Consider the following 22,195-nt stretch of genomic DNA (forward strand, 5'->3'; position numbering starts at 1 on the left):
CATTGACAAAAATCATTCCAAAATGTATTAAATATTATAAACAAAAAAGGTACCTAAGGAAATGACACAGATTTTAAAAACACAAATTTTCCAACTCCCATCTGTCAACAATCTGGCATACTAAGCTTATTTCTTGCTCCTCCTGTGCACGAATGAGCTTTGTTTCTGCCCACCAGGAACACCAAAAAGAGGCTGGTTTGCTTCCAAGCACACACAGTTCCTAAGGGCAGAAGTATCACTGTGTGCTCTTCCCCACCTGGCACAGGAGATGGAAGGAACAGTTTGCAATTAAAACACACATATATGTACATGCATGCCCACAAATTTTGACTGATAGCTCACCAAGATTTTAGAGTGTGAATATGCTGTCTGTCTTCTTCAAAGGGATGACTATATACTTCCTTTCATCACACGATAGGGCTGAATCGCTGTTCCCTTTTGAAGCTCAAGGAATGGGGTGGGCAGGTGATCACCTTAACATCTGTCAAAGTGCTTCTCAGCATTTCCAAAGTACAGAATTACAGTTTGACATCTCCCAAAATCCCCTATTGTGTGCCCTGTAACTTCTAGGTTTCCTCTACACATTACTAGAAGGAAAATGAACTCACAGAGTTTTATTACAACCAAATAATCAAATACAAGCACCTCCTGCATTTACTACAGGATCTGAGTCAAAGTCCAAGGGCCTGCCCGGTCAAATGGGTCCATGCACTTACTGTCTTCCACTTATATCTGACTCAAAGGCTCCACCTTTGTCCCAAATCAAAAGGCCTATCTTCCTCACAGGGTCAGTATTTGCGTTGACGCAGGAAAAGACCAGGAGGCCGTTTCGGAGTGGGCATATCGTCTGAGTCCAGGTCAAAGAGGTCCCGTCCAGTCTTCATAATCTGTTCCTCTAAGACTTTGTGACGTTTCATGTCCGAAAGCACTTTGTCCATGCGGGCCTCCCTCTTCTGGCTCTTAGCCAAGGACCCTAAACATGAAACACAAATTAGAATTTTCAGAGTTAATGGAGCACAGCTATCAAGAATTAGGTATTGCCAGACAGGACATATTTTTCACTGACTGTAGCCCAACCTATATTTCACAGATCAATCCATGCTACAGAGAAAGCCTTCAATTAGGGTTCTTGTGCCCTTGAATTGCAATGGACGACAGGACTTTGTGACACGTAAACTAGTGCAGGATGCATCAGAACAAGATTTTGAGCCTTATGATGGAATTAAGGCCTAATAGAACTGGGGAAGAACAAGCATCTCTGCAAAATAGTTTGGAAAAGGTCATGAGTTGTGCACATATATAGATATATGAATTTAATTCAAGTAAGGAAAAACACACTAGGAACACTCATTAGCCAACCCAAGAGAAATGCTATGTTTGTGTTTCTATAGGAACTCCGGCAGCCCTGAGCCAAAACTGGGCAGTCTGAAAACTTAGCTTTAAAGAGAAATATAGCTAGGACAAATATAACAGAAATCTGGTACAATGGAAAGAACCAAAGGGATAGCGTCATCTATGGGGATCAACTCTTTAGGAAGGATAGGAAAGTTGTTGGAAACAGAATTGCAGTAGATGGAAATACAAGCGTCCAAAGTAAGCTAGGATTAGGGGGGAAATATTCCTGGGCTACATACCAGGGGTTCTTCGGCGATCAATCAAGGAGCTCTTGGGTGAGGAAGGCTCATCATCAAAATCAAACTCTGTTGGCACGTGAGGCCTAGGGAAAACAAGAATCAACTTAAGACAATGCTCTTCTTATATCAAGTCCGCTTTACCCCCCTTTTGAGTTGAAATCCAGACCGACAACACGCTCTTACTTCTCTTCCTCTTCTTCTTCTTGGTCTTCAGTCTGCCCTTCGGATTTATCCTCATCCTCGCTGTCAGGTTCTGGAGTCGGGTTGCGTCTTGGCAGGATTTCTGCCTGGAGCTCTAGGGTCCCCTGCTCAGCGATGAGTTCATAGAGGTGCCGGATCTCTGACGGGGGAGGCATCCAGTTGTCGGGGGAGTCCAGTTCCTCATCACTGCAAGGGATGCACCAATCCTCCTCTGCAGAGTCATCGTCTGCCTTCCCCGACTGCTCCCCCTCCTCTGCTTCCCCAGGTGCCTCATCTTGTTCCTCAGTGGAAGCTTCCAGTTCTGGCGTTGGCCCATCTTCTACAGCTAAGGACTGCATACCTGAGGTCACTTCCCCTTCTTCTACAGCACTGGGCTCTTCCATGGCTGCAAAAGAGGGAGGCAGAGAGAGAGAGATTGACTGTGGCCCCATCTACACGGATCATTTCATGCAATTCGAAGCTAGATTCAAACTGCAGCAGCCAGACAACAATGTTTGTTGTTGATGGTGATGGTATTGAAATCAGGGTGCATCCTCCAATTGATAGCCTTACAATTGAAGAAATACAGTAATTTACAGTTGGCTCTCTGCATCCAGTATGCCACTGTATATAATGAGACTTGACCATGCACTGACATAGATATCGTTATTAAAAATTCATATTCAGAAGAAAATTGCCACAATTTTTCATTCAAGTCTATTTCACAGGAGCAGGCAGAAAGAGAGAATATACTCTACTCCCTGCTTTCTAGGAAAACAAAAGGATACAGAAGCCACGACTACAGTCAGCCCTATTCATTCGGTGGACCCCTTTTGACCTGATAACTTTTTATATTATCCTGGGTGCATAAGTATATAAAATAGGTGTAAAAAAAATCAAACATTTTCTGGTAACAAATCAGCATTTGCAAGGCTGATCTTTCTTTTTATGAAGTACAGTTGAAGCGTTTTCTGCAGAGTCCACATTGCACAAGAGATTCATGTAAATGCCCAAACCAGCCACTAGGTGATGTTCAGAAAACCTGTTTGGGACTCCAACATAGCTTCTTAAAATGTGGGTCCCAACCTCAAAAGGGTTCCCCTTGGCTCAACGTTGACAGAAAAAGTAGTTCAATATGCAGTAATGCTATGTACAGTAGAGTCTCAATTATCCAAGCCTCGCTTATCCAAGCTTCTGGATTATCCAAGCCATTTTTGTAGTCAATGTTTTCAATATATCATGATATTTTGGTGCTAAATTTGTAAATACAGTAATTACAACATAACATGACTGCGTATTGAACTACTTTTTCTGTCAAATTTGTTGTATAACATGATGTTTTGGTGCTTAATTTGTAAAATAATTACCTAATTTGATGTTTAATAGGCTTTTCCTTAATCCCTCCTTATTATCCAAGATATTCGCTTATCCAAGCTTCTGCTAGCCCGTTTAGCTTGGATAAGTGAGACTCTACTGTAGTAATTACTGTATTTATGAATTTAGCACCAAAATATCATGATGTATTGAAAACATTGACCACAAAAATGTGTTGGATAATCCAGAACGTTGGATAAGCGAGGCTTGGATAAGTGAGACTCTACTGTATATCCAAAAGAGGGAATGGCCAAAGCCACCTCTGAGTATCCCTTACCTGAAGGATGTTACAGGCTGGATCTACATTGCCTTATAATCCAGTTTCTTAATCTTGATTTGACCTGGATCATAAGAGTCTACACTGCCACTTAATCTAGCTCGAAGCAGATGATCTGGATTCTGAAACTGGATTATATGGCAGTGTAACGAGGTCACAGGGTTGCCATAAATTGATTGGCAACTTGAAAGCTTTACTTTTTTAGATTTTTAAAAATATTTTGAAGATGTGGGTTTTTAAATCTGTGGATTTAAATGGGTTTGGCAGTACCAGAACAATCTTAAGAGATACTCATGGCTTCCCTTTTAAAAACACATTTTTGACTGTGTTGTCAAAGGCTGTCATAGCCGGAATCCCTGGGTTGCTGTGGGTTTTCCAAACTGTAGCATCCTTTCCTGACATTTCACCTACATCTATGGCAGGCATCCTCGGAGGTTGTGAGCTTTGTTGAAAACTAGACAAGTGGGGTTTATATACCCGTGGAATGATGTCCAGGAGAAAGAACTCTTGCCTGTTTGAGGCAAGTGTGAATGTTGTAACTGGCCACCTTGATTAGCATTGCCTTGCAACTTCAAATAAAGAACAACACTAAAAAAAAAACAGGGGTATTCCAGACAAGAAACAATCAGGGCCAGCTAACATCTCCCAACAAAGGATGCCCCCAGGCAGGAAGCAGCCAAGCTTTAAAACTGCAAAGATATTCAATGCTAATCAATGTAATAAACTGCAACATTCACACTTGCCTCAAACAGACAAGAGTTTTTTCTCCCACCCTGGATCTTTCACAGATATATAAACCCCACTTACCTTAGTTTCCAACAGACTTCACAACCTCTGAGGATGCCTGCCATAGATGCAGGCGAAACGTCAGAAGAGAATGCTTTTGAAACATGGCCATATAACCCGGAAAACTCACAGCAACCCACACTTTTGACTCTTCATCCTAGCACTGTATGTAACTCCAAAGCTGAGTGGTGAGCACAATCCAAACAATGGAAATACACTGGTTTCAATGGAAGCGTTCAGGACATCTCTAATCCAAGTCATACTTACCTGGGAGTAAGTCACTTCCCTGTGTAGTAGAAGTTACTTTCTTGCCTGAAACCAACCCCTGGGAAGGCTTAATTGCTTAACGCGGCTGCATCATTTCCTGTCCTTCTGTAGAAGCACTCTGCACATGGTCAGAGTCAGTCTACATCACAGATCTCCTGCCTTCCCCCGCCTCCAAAACAACCACCCAGGCCACAAAAGCCGAGCCGCGTACAATCGATGGCTCCTTCTCGATAAAGAACTCAGAACTCTCGCTCGCGATGGCGCATGCGCTAAATTTGAACCACGCACGACTCGTTATTGCCTTTCTTTTGCGCATGCGTCATCCGTCTTGTGATGCCCCCCGCCCCTCGCGAATATTTCCCATTCAGTTCTCGAATCCCTCTGAAAGCCCTTCGGTGGTAGTGCTCTCTCTTCACACTGCGCAGGCGCGTTGGCTAACGGCTGTTTCCCAGTGCCTTCCTCCCATTGGCCGGTTTTTTCTTTAGGGCGGGACTAGCGCGAAATTCAAACGTCGAGGTTGGGATTTCCTGGATCCATCTTTGTGTGAGAGAGCTGAGCGAAGGAAAACAGTGCCGTCGATTCATTGTGAGAGGATCTTCCTACAGCATTTTAACACAGAGGTAAATGTTGCTTGGAATCACAGGTTATTTCCTTCTGAGGGAGGATATTTACATGAGTGGGATAGAGAAGGAAGAGCTTCCTTTGCTGTAGATTAAGCGGCTGAGAGGGAAAAGGAAGGGGCCTGAGGCTGTTAGGAATGATGGGAGTCGAAGTCCAAAGCACCCGGAGGGCCCAAATTGGCCCAGGCCTGATCTAGATCGAGGGAAGCCATAGTCCCACTATATTCTGATATGATAGTACTGCTTTGATTGTGTGGCCCTGCATTTGGCTGCTTGGTCTTTGGAGTCTCTTCCAACTGATTCTAAAGAAGGAAGGTCTGCTTTCTGAGGTAATCTTTTGCACAGTCAGGTGGTTTTTCTCCTCTGGGATGAGGCACTCATCGAGGCACTTTGAATGCTTAATTTTTCAAAGCTACAAGCCACCCATACTAATTAATAAAAACAGCAGCAATAATACTTTATTTATATTCCGCCCTTCAGGACTCAGAGCGGATTACAGCATATAAACAGACACAGGCAAGCTTTAAAAGCCTTGTTATGATGAAATACAATGAGACACAAACATAACATAGGTTAAAAGGTAAAGGTTTTCCCAGACTCTGAGGGGTGGTGCTCATCTGCATTTCTAAGTCGAAGTGCCGGCGTTGTCCGTAGACACCTCCAAGGTCATGTGGCCAGCATGACTGCACAGAGCGCCATTACCTTCCTGCCGGAGGGGTACCCTGTTGATCTACTCACATTTGCATGCTTTTGAACTGCTAGGTTGGCAGAAGCTGGGGCTAACAGCAGGAGCTCACCCCACTCCCCTTTGGGTCAGCAGCTCAGCGGTTTAACAAATACAAGACAAAAATCACACTAAGCATAATGTCGAGAAATAAGATATAAATAAATATTAAGCATTTAAAATTGATTACAATTAATGTGGAGACTAATCAATTAAATAGTATATTTTGCTAAGCTCAATCATCAGTGATAAACATGAGCCATTGAGAAAATTAAGAGAAGACCCCAAAAAATAAAAATAAATAAAATCTCAAAACAAAAACAAAAGTCTCCACTAAAGTCCAGGAGGATCAGTGTAGAACGTTGAGCGTTGGCAGAGAAGTCAGTGGCACCAAGCCCAGTTTCAGTACTACGTTGATTATCAAAGGGGGGCTGGTTGGTAAAATTCCCCAGTACTATTGTCCTAAAAGGTATTAGTGACCATGATATGAATGAAGGAAGCTTTATTTATGTCCCGCCCCATATCCCAAAGGGACTCGTATAAGCTTACAAGACAACAGTATAAATGATAATAAAACACTTAACAAAGTTAAATCACCAGAAATAAAATGTGATATTTTAGGAAGCTGTTGACAATTCCATTGATAGCTAAATGTGCAATAGCAAATATAGCAGGTCCTTCCTGCACTTACTACAATACATTTAACAGTTTGTTGTTTTAAAGACAACTATCATACAAGTTTAAAAACAAAATAAAATGAATGGGACTAAAAAAGATGTGTAGGGTGCGTATCCTATAATATGGAGAAAACAACAGATATAAATAAAAGACAGAATCCAGGCCTTTTAGGGAAAGACTTCCACAGTCAAGATGCCACAGCTAAGAAGGCCCTGTGTCAAATTATTTTGAGGAGGGGGGCATGCACAAGGACTGTGATATCTATTGGAATATGTCCAGGCTAATATGGCCACTTGGTCTTTCAAGTACTTACTTATATCTTCCATATATCTTTGTTTTGCTTTTAGGTGTTCATGGCAACTCATCAGCAATTAAGGCGGACTACCGTCCACCGGGTCTCTGCGAATGCACCACATAGAGTACGGGTTTGTGTGCGATTGCGCCCGGCTGTGGGAACTGGAGAGGGTCAAGATGCCCCATGTGTTCGTGGTGTGGACTCCCATTCCTTGGAGATACTTAACTGGAGAAATGAAATGAAGACGATGAAATACCAGTGAGTTGGACAGAGATTTCTTGATCTGAGTCCGTTGTGTTTTGGTGGACGTGGGGGAACTCACTTTGGATTGATGCAGGTTCCACAACATTGGCATTGCCAAGATATTGGCAAAGTGGTCTTACCTTCTCCCTGTAGTATTCTTCTTATGAAACAAGCTCACCAGCCAGCAGAGTCTTGTAGCAAAAGTGTTTATTCAAACACTAGGAAGGCTACTGAGGCTTTGGGTGCACAAAACTATATATCCTAACCATCAGTAGTTAAATACATTACAGCTGTAACAACCAGAGAGTGTAGTTTAAAGGCACAGTATACCACACACCCTGCTCTCATTCCCAATAACTCCAATGAATGAAACCTTACCTTAGGCACTCTACAGCTCACTATCATTTCCATCTTTCTTTGCTTGCACAAGAAGATGAGGTATGTGATGCCTAGCAAGTCTTGCAAATGCTTGCAAGACTTCCCAGCTATCACATCACAAATATTTGCAAGACTTTCCAGCCACTGGCTGAGAAAAAAGTGGCTGTAGTGCCTGATAGCATCGTAATGGCTTTTCTAGAGATCAGGTGAAAGCTACAAAGCTAGGCAACCCATTGCTCTGGAGCAGGGGTTCTCAAACATTTAGGCAGAGCACTACATTTCACCTCATAGGTACATACTGTATTTGATAAATAAAAGACAATATTGATGAAACATGGTAGTTTGACAATTTAAGCATGCAAAACATTAAGTTTGATAATTCAATATTTTAATTTTCTCCACGAATTTCACATTACAGACAGAACTACATGCACAGTCTAGCCTCTGTGTCTGTCTGGCAGTGAGGCATATTGTCTGTATGCATTGTGTATCCTTCCAACATTTTCATTTCTGACTGGCTGACTGTAGAGTCTATAATTTGTGATTCACATGGAAAGTGCTTAAAGTACTTTTCTCGATATTTTTCTACATGCTGCTCATTGTTGAAATAAATAACTATATTGATATTTCCCTCACACCATTTATTTCTAAGTAATAATAATATTTTTAAGAAATCCTTATCTTTTCATAGGGCAGTTTGAGAAACTGCTCCAAAGCAGTGGTTCCCAACCTTGTATCCTCCAATTGTTTTGGACTTCAAGTCCTAGAAATCCCAGCCAGCTTACCAAACTGTTAGGAATTATGGGAGCTGAAGTTCAAAACACCTTGAGGACAAAAGGTTGGGATCAACTGCTCTAAAGATTAGGGTTGTGGAAGGAGACCCCCAAGACCTCAATGTACTATCTAAAGCCCCTTGATTTCCATGTGAGATTTTGGGGGTTTGTTTTGTTTTTGTTTGTTTGTTTGTTTTTCTAGCAGGTTTCCCCCTGTGGCTCAAAATTACTGCAAAACATAGTGTGGTTTCCTCCATAATCTCTCAAAAACACTGAATATTGGCTGAAAATAAGTCAGACATGAAACAGCAAGTGATGTTGTTTACAATTGTGTCAGTTGTAGTGGATCATCCCTGAAGGGAGTAAGGAAGGACAAACATTCCTCTCCTTTGCAGTTTCCTGTTATTACTGTACCAATCCACTCAGTTGCCTTTGTCAGCTGGAGTTAGCTAGAGTTGCAGTCCAAAACATCTGGAGATCTCCCTACTATTTGTTTTGCCCTGCCTTAAGGAATCGATAATCACACCATGTTCTCCTGGCGATAATCCTCTGACTCTATTTTCAAAGCCACTGGTCAACCCAAATCGTACTTTTCTCTCCCCAATAGGTTTGATGCTTTTTATGGAGAATCAGCCACTCAACATGACATCTATATGGGGTCAGTTCAACCTATCTTGAGCCATTTACTGGAGGGGCAAAATGCCAGCGTTCTGGCTTATGGCCCCACTGGAGCAGGTGAATATGAAATATTATAGAGATAAAACCAGCCCAAATGGGTTGGGGCTGGGGCTTGAAGTTGTCTATGGGAAAGTTTTAAAAAAAAAATGTTTTTCTTCTTTCTCCTCTTACTGGGTAGGCAAGACACATACTATGTTAGGAAATCCACACCAACCAGGAATGATACCGCGAGCTCTTCGCGATGTCTTGAAGATGACAAGAGATGCCTCAGTGGATGGGAGGAAATACTCAGTTTCTATGTCATATCTTGAAATATACCAGGAGAAAGTAAGTGATGACTGACAAATTGCATTGAAAGGAGAAATTGAACTTTAAATTCACTGGTGGTTAGGAATGTGAAATCTCTAAGGGAGAAGGTGGTTTAGAACATGGCTGCATTTGAAATTAGTAGAAGAGACAGATATGTTGGAATGAGTACTATCTAGCAGGTTATAGTAATGGATACTAGTTATGGTTTTGTACTTGTGTTTAAGATTGGTGGATTTTAGCCCTGGGAAAAATGATAAATTAACAGGGCTACCAGCTGTTTAAGGAGATAAGTGATTTAGTTGCTGTTCAAGGTTGGCAATGCTGCCTCTTCTCTTTGGTTGCAAACACTTGCAAGTTGCTAACTTCATCTGGATTCATTCCCTACTACAGTGACAATGAAGATAGGTGAAGTATAGAGTGTGGGGAGGAGCAGAACAACTGTATAGAGGGAGACTAAAAAGGAGAGAGCAGGACAAGATTATGGAGGGACAAAACAGGTAGATTGGAAAGAAAGGGTGAGGCGGAAATTAGAGAAACTTCTTGGAACAATTGAGAAGGGCAGCTAGAGAAAAGCATGGACAACTGTAACCCTCTATGCCAAGCCAATATATTACTGTGACTACCCTGAATAGTTCATCCAAATAGGTAGTGTTTTCTTTGACTGCAGGTGTGGAAGTCAAAATCACTTTGGTGCAATAGCTAGTGGCCAGCTGCGACATGAGGAGTTATGATGATAATAGTTGTCAGCTGTCAACTTGTTAGCTTTTGGAGCTCTTTTTGGCCTACAATATCTTCAGTCTTAGCCAATATAGACTGAGGTGAATAGCAGTTCAAAATATATATGGGCGGGTTGATTTGGTAATTAAGGAGGACAGCCTAAGTAGGAGGAGACAGAATTAACTAACAGAAAGGAGCAGACCCCCAGTGGCTAAATGCTGCTATCTTGAGGGAAGGCAAGAAAGTAATTTTGAATTCATTTTGGGACATACTGCATGAAAAAAACAAAAAGAGCTTGAAAAAGGATCTGTAGGTCTATGCATGGATAGTATGCCTTTCCATACTGCCTTTGAGAAAGGCCTTTGCTGGCAGGCACTAGGTTTTGTCAGAGAGGAAATGGATATCCATTATACAGGTTAAAGAAAGCCAGTTATAATCTTTGTGTATTGCTGAGCAGCAAGAAGATACAAAAACTGAAGCTTTCAGATATCATGTAAGTCAATGAAGATTTGTAATCCCACAGGTTTTGGATCTCCTTCAGCCATCCCTTCAAGACTTGCCAATCCGGGAGGACCGCAACCACCACATCCTGGTGCCAGGCCTGACTCAGCGAGAGATCACCAGTTTTGCTGACTTTGAGAGCCACTTTTTGCCTGCCAGCTGCAATCGGACAGTGGCATCCACACAACTGAATGAACGCTCCAGTCGGAGTCATGCTGTGTTGCTGGTGTGGGTGAGCAGAACAGAAGGCTGGCCGCCATCTGCACGCCGGGCTGCCAAACTTTGCCTTATTGACCTAGCTGGCTCAGAGGACAACCGTCGGACTGGTAACAAAGGCCTGCGTCTGAAGGAGAGTGGTGCCATCAACACCTCACTTTTTGTCCTCAGCAAGGTGGTTGATGCCCTCAACCAGGGCCTACCTCGAATACCCTACAGAGACAGCAAACTTACCCGTCTTCTCCAGGTAGTTGGGAGATTATTTGGCTTCTCCATAGGGTTATGGGTTTGGGGATAACTGGGGTTAAAGGATGTTTTCTTCCCCCTGAGTATCTTTCATCTTCCATCCAGGATTCTCTAGGTGGTAGCGCTCACAGCGTGATCATTGCAAACATTGCACCCGAGAAGAAGTATTATTTTGACACACTGACAAGCCTCAATTTTGCTGCCAAATCCAAGCAGGTCATGAACAAACCTTTCACACAAGAAACACTGCCTGAGATTGGTAAGGGAAATGCTGGACTGGAGTTTGCTTGCACTGATGCAATTTGTGAATTTGTATGAAACCTGGATATGACAAGTTGTGGAAAACAAGGGGTAGGGAGGAAAGGATACTTTGGCCCCCCAGGAAAGGAGGTAGATTAAAAAATACACCTGAACATCTTTTGATCTGCCTATTTCCCATGGACTAATATATACTCTGTCATCTGCAGCTTTCAAAGGGTGAATGTTTTTAAGGAGTAGTTATAAATCTCATTCTGGGAGAAGGGCTGGATATAAATTCAATATATAAAATTATGTCATCTCTTATCCCCACTATATATAAAATTACCTTTATTGAATATATCAACTTGAAATGACCTTGATGTGAAGTGGCATTGTGATTTTTTATCGCCCATACTTTCATGGTGCAAATTCTTTCCTTGGTTGGTTTACAAAATTATTCAAACAGTTTAATAAAATCACAGTTTAACAATATCAAAACACTACAAGCCACTGGAACAGTCAGTGTTGGAAGGCTGGGAAAGGGAAGCCAAACTGGAGAAGGTCTTATGTCAAGGCAGAAACTAGGTTGATGTGGCCACCATGAGTAGTTTATTCAAGTAACAGATATGGTGATTTTAGATCTCATCTGTGTATTAAGGAAGTTGAAATGTGTCTAATAAATTGAAATGTTCTCTATCTCAGAAGCTTCCAAGAGACCTTATGAAGGTAGCAGCAATGCTGGTCCTGAGGCAAAGAGACTTCGCATAGAGGAGGAACAACCAAAAGTGGTTGTGGAGAAGCCACTCAGGTGAAGCTTTTAAGGAGTTTACTGATTTTGATGTAAGGTCTGGCAGGGTTAAAAACAGCAAGTCTACTTTTTAGCTTTGGAACCTGGCAATATGCTCTGCTTTCTCTTCTCACTAGTTCTGTGCTGCCTCTAAAGGACCTGGACCCATCTGTGGTTGAACGGCTGCTACGAATAGAGGCATTGGAAAAAGAGACCACTGGAGCTGGAAGTCGTGGGGCGCTCCTCGTCAACACACCGCGCAAGGAGCGCATTGCTATTTTGAAACAGTTGGATGAGACTATGCGTGAGCTGAAGGTGACAGGCTTTGTGCTCCCATTTTCTTCTTTCTGCAGAAGTTAATAACTTCTGGTCTTCTAGATGGTTTTGGGTGACAGTTCCTATTCTTACCTAGCACAGAGGATGGCAGAACATGATGGAAATCGCTTGTAGTCTCACATCTGAAAGCCAGTGGCCTAGTTCTTCATTAGTGGAGCCCAGGTCATTTTATCATTTCTAATTAAACAGCTTGCAAAATTTCCAAAGCTAATTGTTTTTGCCTGTCCCTTAACCTGTGAAATGGAATAATAAACAGCTATGATTTTAGCAAAGGGCGCTACTTCCCTTGTCAACATGAATATGCTATAATGGAGCCAGGTATTGTGCAGATTCGGGTAGGAAGCCAGTGTTTGATTTCTGTGTTGTTTTCTTAAATTTTCAAGTTGCAACAATAGGAAATTAGGAACTAGAGTCCAGTCTTGCTGGCTTTAAATAAACTTTCCTTGTGCAGTGAATAAATCCACTCAAAACAACTCTCTCTCTCTCTCTCTCTCTCTCTCTCCCCCCCCCCCCCCCCCCCCCCCCGCGCTAGTGCCCTGGAACCCTATGCTACTTCCAAATGCCTTGGTTTCCCCCTGCAGTCTTTCTGATGATGATGCAAGGAAAAGAGATGTATTTGGGGTTGCTTGTTTGGGGGGTGGTCCACAGAGTATATAGGGTGCTAAGCATTGGCCCATGCCCCCCTCCCCCCCACCACAGTTGCCCATCCCTAGTTTATATACTTTGTACCTCCATACTATGGTTTCATGAGAGGTTCTTCTCTCATGAGAGATTTTTTTTTGGGGGGGGGGGGGGTTGAATTCTAGATACTATTTTGATGCAGGCATTCCCAAAAGCATGAATATTATATCAAGGGTTCCTCCAGGATGGAATAAAAGGGTGAGAGATGCTGTTCGTAATATACTTGTTGGACTTACAGCCCAGTTGTTGCATTTCATGGTGATAAGCAATTGGAACTTCCACCCCATAATTATTGAAAATGTCCTGCAGTTTTCTGATGGCCTCCCTTTTCTGCAGAGTTTGAAAGAAAAACATCAGGAGCTGCAAGCCATGACCCAGCAGAAAAAAGCACTTGCCCCCCGACTGCCTGCCAGGCCCAGGAAACAGGCAACTGTGTTGCCTCTCCAGAAAGGTGAGCAGACACGGGGGGGGGGGGGGGGTGTTAGGGGTGGGAGGAGTGATCTGGAAGCGAGGACTCTGTTTTTCGTCCTCTCTTTGTAAATTGCGAAGTCCTCACTCCCTTTCTTTCTTCTCCAGTGGAGGAAGCTGACAAATCTCAAAAGGCAGAGGCAGAAGAAGAGGAAAGCATTGCCCTCATAACGCAGAAGAACAATCGAAAGAGGAAGGTATGGGAGGGGGTTTGGGGTCTGTCTTTGAGAAGAAGTTCAGTAGATGATAGCAGCAACTGAAGTTGTTGAACACAGTTTTTGTCACACTTTTTTTTCACTAAGGGTGACCTTTGGAGTTGTTTTACAACCACTTTCCAATACTGTTTGAACGTCCCAAGTGTTCTTGGACTCCAGTTCTCAATGTTCTTGACCATTGGCCATGCTATCTGGGGCTGATTTGAGAAGAACTCTTAACAACATGTGCAAAGCTTCAGGCTTTTACATTTAATTATATTCTGCATACCTTCCAATACAGTACCAAAGGTAGCTCACAATATAAATTAGATGGTGCAAAAGTTTTTTAAAAACACCCAAACCACTTGAACGGGGAATCGTGTTAAAATGGTGATTTCCAAAGTGGGCGCTACCGCCCCCTGGTGGGCGCTGCAGCGATCCAGGGGGGCAGTGATGACACCTATTAGGACACGGGGGCGAAGCTAGAGTGGGCGTGGCTTCTTCCCAAGAGTCGGAGACAGGGCTGAGAATCTACACCTCTCCTGAGGCGCCTGTTGGGACACAGAGGGCGGAGCTAAGGAAGGGGGCGAGGCCTCCTTCCAAGAGCCCGAGACAGGGCTGAGCCTCTGTATACCTCCCCTAAGGCACTTGTTAGAACACGGGGGTGGGGTATAGAGATTCAGCCCCCATCAGGCACTTGGGAAGAGGCCCCGCCCCCTCCTCTAGCTCTGCCCCTCCTCTAGCTTCACCCCCTGTGTCTTGGCAGGCAGCGCAGGATAGGGATAGAAGCTCAGCCCTGCCTCAGAGCTCGTAACTCTGCCCATCCCAGTCCTGGCTGCCCATTTGTGGCCCCGCCCACCTCCCCCTCCCAGCCCTGCATCTTGGACTAGGGGAGAGGCTCAGCCCCGTCCTCTTGAGCAGGAGCCACGCCCACCCCTCTAAGCCACACACCCCTTTCCAGGGGGCGATAAGTAATATTTTTTCTGGAAAGGGCGGCAGGCCAAATAAGTTTGGGAACCACTGATTTAGAAGTTTGAAAAGGCCATTAAAACAGCATGATAAAATACAATGTAAGTAACCCAAAATAAAATATCATCTGAAGCAGGTCATTGCAAGTCACTGGAGATCTTCCCCCCTAAAACTCCTTCACCTGTGTATGTTTCTTCATGTGGAATTATGCACATAATTCATGAGCATGACTGGTGGTACTCAATTGCTTACTTCAGCTTAACACATTGAATCTATGATTGTTAAGAGGTGTTTTCAATAAAAGGATATAATAATAATAATAAATTTATTCTTATATCCCGCCCCATCTCCCCGAGGGGACTCGGGGCGGCTCACAACAATAATAAAAACAGTGACAAATTACACATTGTAAAATCAAACATGAAAAGCTTGAAAGGATATGTGTGAAAGGGGAGAGGAATTAATCATAAAATAGCCTGAAGATGCCAGCTTAATTGTTTTATTTTCCTTTTGATGTCTGTCCTTCAGGCTTTGGGTTTTGACTCTGAAAATGAGGCTCCCCCTGAGTGGGAGATGAAGGTACGCCCTGATCTTCTGGCTTGCGGCAAAAAAAACATATTGGACCTTCTGAACAAAGGCTCTGAAAAGGATCTCATGAGCCTACATTACATCGGCAAGAAGAAAGCTCAGCTCATTGTAGGCTGGAGAGAAATCTATGGATCGTTTGAGAAGGTCAGTGAATTCTGAGGACACTGTTGCTCAAAGAGAGAATAATCTGAAGACCGATATCCCTGAGCCTATTGTACATTGTCAGTTCAGGGCAAATTCATTTCATCAAGGTCTGGTAGGTGGAGGACTGGTCTCAAATTAATCTCTCTTCAGCTTGTAAACTCAGTAGACTCACACCTGATACTAGCTGATTATTGGGGCAGTGACGAAAAAGGAAAAGCCAATCATTATTTTAAAAACATAAAGAGCTAAATCTGAAAAAAGTTACTGTGTATGACTCCCAGAATTTCTCAGCCAGCATGGACACTAGTGGATTTCGGAAATTAGAGTACAAAATGATATCTGTTTTAAAACTGGATCAAAGCAAAGGCCCACTTGATCCATCATCCTATGCTGTGTGCCAAGTCAGATGCTTCTTGGAAACTGTCAGGAGTGTCATGAAAGCAGAAAGCCTCTATTACTGCCTTCCAGTGACTAAGGGCCTTTTCAAACATTCCTATATCCCAGAATATCAAAGCAGAAAATCCCACAATATCTGCTTTGAACTGGGTTATCTGAGTCCACACTCATATATTCCAGTTCAAAGCAAATAATGTGGGATTTTATTCAGCTCTGGAAGGGGCCTGAGTTTTCAAACTGGAATTTCCTTCCACAAATGTAGCAGTGTTTAGAAACTTGGCTATGATATCTATCTACATAGTTTGTCAACTATCAAAGATAGCACGTGCCTGAATAATGATCCCTAAAATTACAAGCAAGAGAGGTTGGCTATTGTGGGAACAGAATGCTGGACCATAGAGACCTATGTTTTGAGCCAGCACAACTTCTGTAGGTGTAAACAGCCTTTGAATATGAAGGTATCAGTGTGCAATTGGCCTTTCAGATGTTAAGAGTGCAGCTTTTGTTGATAAATTTAGATAATGATAAAGAATGCTGAGAGTAACAGCCTGGTGTTTGGAGGGTGAAATTTGTCCACCTTAGCATGGAACCAGTTGTTGTGACTAATAATGGTAGATCAACTTATATTTCTCACTCAAAGATAGTGGCCATTGTCACATCTTGTAGTGTTAAGTTAGTTGTGCTTTATATAATGTACCATTATTTCACTGCATAATAGTCGCACGTGTGTCTTTTTAAATCAAAAGGGGGTGACACTATTACGAGATGAAAAAATCTGCCTTTGACTTTTCTGGTTTCTGGGTTTTTTTAAAAAAACAACAACTAAAAACCCGCCTTATCTCCAAGGGACAGGGATGATCCAGCCTCAAACAAACAGCTCCGTTTCTGCTCGTTGGTTTGCTTTTTTAAAACTGCCTTGATTCAGAGAAAGGAGGAGGGAAGATTCCCCCTCCCTTCTTTGTCCAAAAGCAATGCAGTTTGCAAAATCTGAAATTGAACTCTTTGGGGGAAGGAGAGAAGATCAAAGTTCCAGAAACCTCTATTTCAGGTTTTTTAAACTGCCTTGATTAGAAGGAGGAGGAAAGAATAGAATTCCAGAGGACTCCCTTTCATAGTTTTTTAACCACTTTGCCTTCGGAGAAGGAAGGGGAGACAACAGCAAACAGCTTTGCGACTATTATGCGATGAAATATTGGTAACTATGCTGGCTATCCTAAATCTTGTTGCCATGTGTCTTAAAGTCAATTCCAACTTGTTATGATCCACAGAAGAACCTATCACAAGGTTTTCGGGGCAAAATGTGTTCAGAGTGGGTTCAGAGTGGGTTTGCCTTCTTTCACTGGTTTTCACAGAGACAATGTACTATTGGAAACACTTCTTTTACATGGACACTGTACTCTGAACAAGATTTTAGATTTTACATGAGACCATACCTTCATGTAGGTCTGCATCATTCTACAAGATTCTTGTCCTTTTACTGTTCTCTGGAATATGCCCAGCCCCATAATCATTAAACCAATGTGGTACCGTCACATCTTTTTCTCCCCCTTTCTCCAGGTAGAGGACCTTGGAAAGGTCTATGGCATCTCCCTTAAGCAAGTAGCATCCTTTGTGAAGGTATGTATTTAGTTCTATTTACAATAGAGCAGAAATGAGCAACCTTCAGGCTTCCACACCTTTCGCAAGTATCGTTACTTATATCTGCCATGATGAGAATTATACAACACCTGAAAGCTTAACAAGTTCCTCATGTGTTCATTAAAGGGGATTTTAAAAAACAATTTAGTAGAGGTCTATTTTCCATTATACTTTCCACTTGAAGATCTGTCTTATAGTTATTGGAAGAATAGCTACATTTCCCCAAAGCACAACCAAACTAAAAGCTTGGTTGTACCTTAAAAATTCACAACTTTATGGTGATACAAGCTTTCATAGAACACCAACTGCTTCATTAGAGTAATGAACTGTGGTGCTCACTAGGATTCAGGTTGGTCGGTTCCCTACAGCCTTTCCGGCTTGTTCGGATGGCCATAACAGCAAGTGCTCAGCCGCCATGATTTTTTGCCCGAAACGGCCCATGTGGCTGCCGAGCACTGCTTCTTTCCTTCTGTTCGGAAGTATCCGGCGCATGCTTCCTTAACCCCATTGTTCAAATCCACACTCCCTTGAAAGGAAGAAAGAAAAGGATCCCAGGAACGGGGGTGTGGGGGGGTGTCTTGTAAATTCCCTATTGCCACCAGTTGGACAGATCTTCCTGGACCTTTCTGTAGCCTAGCTGAAAACAAATATTTTCATTAACCAATTTTTGGGAGGCTCCTGAAAATGGATCTGGGTGCCCAACGAAATTCGGATACCCAAAATGGATTGCCCTCTAGCCAAATTGCACGTGCCTAGTGCTCAATAGGTACAGAGAAAAAATAACCTTAAACATTGCAGCCAAATTGTCATGAAGCATAAGCAGAATAAGAATTTTATAAACAAGTCCAGGAAATTTACTAATTTCATAAAAATTAAGTGTGCCTCTTCTGACATCCAGGCATGAGACTATGGCTAAATAAGGCCATGGATTTGAAATTGGTTTACAAACCTGACTTCTTTCAGATCAATTAATTAATCTTAGTTCTGGGCCGAGTGGGAATCCTTTGCTGGTTTTCTGCAAATCAGAAGACTAGTTATCTTATATACTCATGTCTAAGCCTAGAAATTTTAGTCAAAAACCAGGTTGATGTACTCGTGAATGACTCAGTGTAAGTACTATATCCTAGTCTTATCAGAAAGTTTTGGAAAACCAGGAATCTCCATAGCCATTTGGAAGTGTGAACCTTTTTGGAGATCAGTTGACTTATACACTGTTTGGAATAATCACAACCTTTTGGAAAGGCATGACCTTGTTTGAGACCGTAACCTTTTGGAAAGTATGATCTTCCTGTGTTGAGTTAAAAACTCAATTTAGTCAATCTTCTCCTTAGTAATAAATATCCACTACTATTCAGATAAGGCAATTTATGTTTTTCAGCTGTTAGACTGATATCCCTGGTACTCTTTGAACTGTTAGGAACAAAGATATGTCAATGCATAAAATATATAGTAGATCTTCAGAAGTGTTATTTCAATTGTCCAAAAATAATCTATTCTCTCATAAAATATATTGCTTTTAAATTATGCTCTCAAGAGACCAAAAATAAGTAGAAGTTAGCATAGTTGATTTGCTTACAAACTTCATTTATTAGCATACAGGTACACTGATTATTGGTTTCATGTTAACTGACACTCTCTTAGACTTCTAATGAAGACTACTTATTTTTGGTCTCTTGAGAGCATAATTTAAAAGCAATATATTTTATGGGAGAGTAGATGTTTTATATTACTGAACATTAATTACTGAACATTGACAAATATAAACTGACTACTCACTACAGCATACTGTACTATACACAACTATATTCAACTGACTTCATACATCAACTGATGCAATCAAACTATACTCGTAACTGTGTTGTTGAAGGCTTTCACGGCCGGGATCACAGGGTTGTTTTATGTTTTCTGGGCTGTATAGCCATGTTCCAGAAGTATTCTCTCCTGACGTTTCACCAACATCTATGGCAGGCATCCTCAGAGGTTGTGAGGTAAATCACAACCTCTGAGGATGCCTGCCATAGATGTGGGTGAAACGTCAGGAGAGAATATTTCTGGAACATGGCCATACAGCCCGGAAAACATAAAACAACCCTATACTCTAACTGACATCAACTGACTTCCAACTGACTTCTGATTCAAATGGATTCTTAAATGGGAGTCTCCCTCTGAACATTCTCAGATCTGGGTCACATGGTCTGTCGTTCCTCCCACAACATCAAACAACATAGTTAAGGGAAAACTGCATACCAATATATACATACACTATAATAAGCAATTTCAATTACATAACAAATAATTAGTATAGGAGGCTTGTAGAAGGTTGCTATTTCCAACAGAAGGGTATCCACTCCTTCCCTGAGTGATGATGTCCTGGGAGAACATGAAAGCTACTGACCTCTCCCTCCATCATGGTATCACTTCTGGCCTTTTGGAATGCCAGTGGTAGCCAAGGGCAACTGGCTCCCTGAGGTGATGCTGGCACTTTCCTCTCTTCATGGAATGACTCTTGGCTTATCTACAACATATAAAACTCCTTCATTTTGGCCCCAGAACCTGTCCTTGACTTATATGAGTATGTGCAGTAAGTTCAAAGCCTATTAAATGAGCCTTACAAAACAGATCATCTGCATTATTAGCTTGTTCCCACATATTTACATCAGTGGTGCTCAGCTACTGCTTAGGGGAAATAGCTCTTCCAATTTATTGAAGATCAGGTGCAAATTCATTTTCTGCCGAACCATAGTAGCTTAGATTTTTGATATGGTTTGTAATACAGGATGTGAGGAAAGGCAAAGAACTAAAATGCTGATTTTTTTGTGGTGGGTGCACATTACTGTAGGTAAGAATCACATAACAGTTGCATAGATGTGTTTATACAACCTTGTGTGTGTTGTCTCGTATAGTTATAGGATTTAACATTCCGTGTCTTTTCTGTATTTCCTGCAGGCAAATATTTTGGAACATTGTGGAAAAATTAGTAACCAGATCTGATCTACAGAACTCCTGCCCTATATCCTTGTTGTGACTGGTTTTCCATTTTGTTTAGCTTCAGTTTAATATACTGATATATGTGTGTGTGTGAAAGAGAGAGACATCTCAAATTGTTCTGCTACTTTGCTGGCAATTTATTTTGTAAATAAGACAAGGTCCATAATGCAACGAAGAGAAGAATAGTTTTTATACAGGAAAGTGAGGCAAAAAGATGCATCTGTAGCAAGGCTACTAAATAGTACCCCTCCAGATTTTTATTAGATTAAAATTGCTGATGTCAGCAGAGATTGATATGGGGGAGAGGTCCAAGAAGAACCACAGGAAAATTGTTTCTACAGAAAGCAAGGGTAAAAGAAATGCATCCAGAGTTTTAAAAAGTTACATTTTTGGATTATAATGCCTTGAATCCCCGAGGCTCTGTGGAACATATGTGACAGAAGATTCTGGGAGTTCTCAATACCCAATGCAGCTTTTCTAAGGTTTGGGTGATGTATGCAACCAGCATCCAGAGGCAAAAAGGCAATGTGGCTATTTCTCTGCATGACGAAAGACTGAGACATTCAAATTAGTGCTGGTTTAACAAATCAGAATGGCACATATTGAGATGGATGTGAGGCTTTAATTTTTTTATTTATTTAAAAATAAAATAGATTTAAAAAATAAAATAAAATACACAGAACTAAGATTAAAATACAGTAAACATGAGGCATGAGTTTAAAATGCATGTTAAAAATTGAATAAACAGGCATGCCGGAAGAGATAAATCTGCTGGAAAATATTTTGTAATCCTATTTGTAAAGAATGTTTCTATTTCTGGTTTGTGATTTTATTATACTTTTTAATTTTAATAAAATATATACAATACATGTGAATGTTCCGACGACAACAAAAAAGAAAAAGTCCTAATTAGAGGGAGAGGAATAACTGTTTTTATCCAATTGCTGCCAGTTATAAGGCTAAGCTCCGCCCACTTGGTCTCCTAGCAACCCACTCAGCTCAGGACCTCTTCAACCAGACTTCTTCCCCACTGCCTATAAAATACAGATTATTTGATTTGAACTAGATTATATGGCAGTGTAGACTCAAGGCCCTTCCACACAGCTATATAACCCATTTATAATCTTATATTATCTGCTTTGAACTGGATTATCTTGAGTCCACACTGCCATATAATCCACTTCAGTATGCATTTTATACATAGAAGGGGTCTCATATAATCCAGTTCTAAGCAGATAATATAAGATTATAAATATACAGTAGTCTCTCACTTACCCAAAATAAACACCCCGGCAGAACGCTGGATAAGCGAATATGTTGGATAATAAGGGATTCAGAAAAAGCCTATTAAACATCAAATTAGGTAATGATTTTACAAATTAAGCACCAAAACATGTTATACAACAAATTTGACAGTAAAAGTAGTGCAATGCGCAGTAATGCTATGTACTAATTACTGTATTTACAAATTTAGCACCAAAATATCACAATGAATTTAAAACATTGACTACTAAAAGGAAGACTGCATTGGATAATCCAGAACATTGGATAAGCGAATGTTGGATAAGTGATATTCTATTGTAATATAAAATAATTACTGTGGTAGAATAATACAGAACAATATAATCTCTAAAACCAGGACAGTAAATAAAGAGGAACACACTCAAAGCAGGTAAATTGGGAATTCCAGAAAGGAAACAATCAGGGCCAGCTAACACCTCCCAACCAAAGTCATTATTATTACTATAATTATTATTGTTGTTGTTGTTGTGTTGCTGTGAACTGTGAAAATGAACACAATCTGGCTCCAAGTATTCAAAAACACTAAAATCAGAACACTAAATAAAGAAGAACACTGAAAACGGGAATT

General features: G+C 41.4%; 2 protein-coding genes across 3 annotated transcripts; one reads left to right on the top strand and one right to left on the bottom strand.

The window, feature by feature from the left end:
* Window positions 1–599: 599 nt before the first annotated feature.
* Window positions 600–7,315, bottom strand: pagr1 (PAXIP1 associated glutamate rich protein 1). 2 transcript variants are annotated; one of them, XM_008117128.3, is made up of 4 exons: window positions 7,219–7,315; window positions 1,818–2,220; window positions 1,635–1,717; window positions 600–973 (listed from the first exon to the last, which is right to left on the bottom strand). In XM_008117128.3, the coding sequence occupies exons 2-4, from the start codon at window positions 2,216–2,218 to the stop codon at window positions 789–791; spliced, it is 669 nt and encodes a 222-aa protein (XP_008115335.1). In that variant the 5' UTR covers window positions 2,219–2,220; window positions 7,219–7,315; the 3' UTR covers window positions 600–788. The 2 variants fall into 2 exon arrangements, with proteins under 2 accessions (XP_008115335.1, XP_003225096.1); XM_003225048.4 differs by lacking the exon at window positions 7,219–7,315 and adding an exon at window positions 4,519–4,791.
* Window positions 4,980–21,194, top strand: kif22 (kinesin family member 22). Its single transcript, XM_003224992.4, has 13 exons — window positions 4,980–5,138; window positions 6,888–7,093; window positions 8,837–8,964; window positions 9,086–9,234; window positions 10,457–10,897; window positions 11,002–11,155; window positions 11,839–11,944; window positions 12,061–12,238; window positions 13,277–13,391; window positions 13,517–13,605; window positions 15,100–15,303; window positions 17,257–17,316; window positions 20,284–21,194. Exons 2-13 carry the CDS (start codon window positions 6,894–6,896, stop codon window positions 20,326–20,328), a joined length of 1,869 nt encoding a protein of 622 aa, XP_003225040.3. The 5' UTR covers window positions 4,980–5,138; window positions 6,888–6,893; the 3' UTR covers window positions 20,329–21,194.
* Window positions 21,195–22,195: the final 1,001 nt, after the last annotated feature.

This window comes from Anolis carolinensis, chromosome 6, assembly GCF_035594765.1.
Source record: "Anolis carolinensis isolate JA03-04 chromosome 6, rAnoCar3.1.pri, whole genome shotgun sequence".
In the NCBI taxonomy this organism is placed as follows: Eukaryota; Metazoa; Chordata; class Lepidosauria; order Squamata; family Dactyloidae; genus Anolis; species Anolis carolinensis.

Bases quoted from the DNA above. Each gene is read 5' to 3' on its own strand.
- pagr1 (XM_008117128.3), bottom strand. From the start codon at position 2,218: ATGGAAGAGCCCAGTGCTGTAGAAGAAGGGGAAGTGACCTCAGGTATG. The intron at 1,718-1,817 runs GTAAGAGCGTGT...TGTTTTCCCTAG, and splicing joins GAAGAAGAAGAGGAAGAGAA to GCCTCACGTGCCAACAGAGT. The intron at 974-1,634 runs GTATGTAGCCCA...TTTCATGTTTAG, and splicing joins TGATCGCCGAAGAACCCCTG to GGTCCTTGGCTAAGAGCCAG.
- kif22 (XM_003224992.4), top strand. From the start codon at position 6,894: ATGGCAACTCATCAGCAATTAAGGCGGACTACCGTCCACCGGGTCTCT. The intron at 9,235-10,456 runs GTAAGTGATGAC...GTAATCCCACAG, and splicing joins TTGAAATATACCAGGAGAAA to GTTTTGGATCTCCTTCAGCC. The intron at 12,239-13,276 runs GTGACAGGCTTT...CCTTTTCTGCAG, and splicing joins AGACTATGCGTGAGCTGAAG to AGTTTGAAAGAAAAACATCA.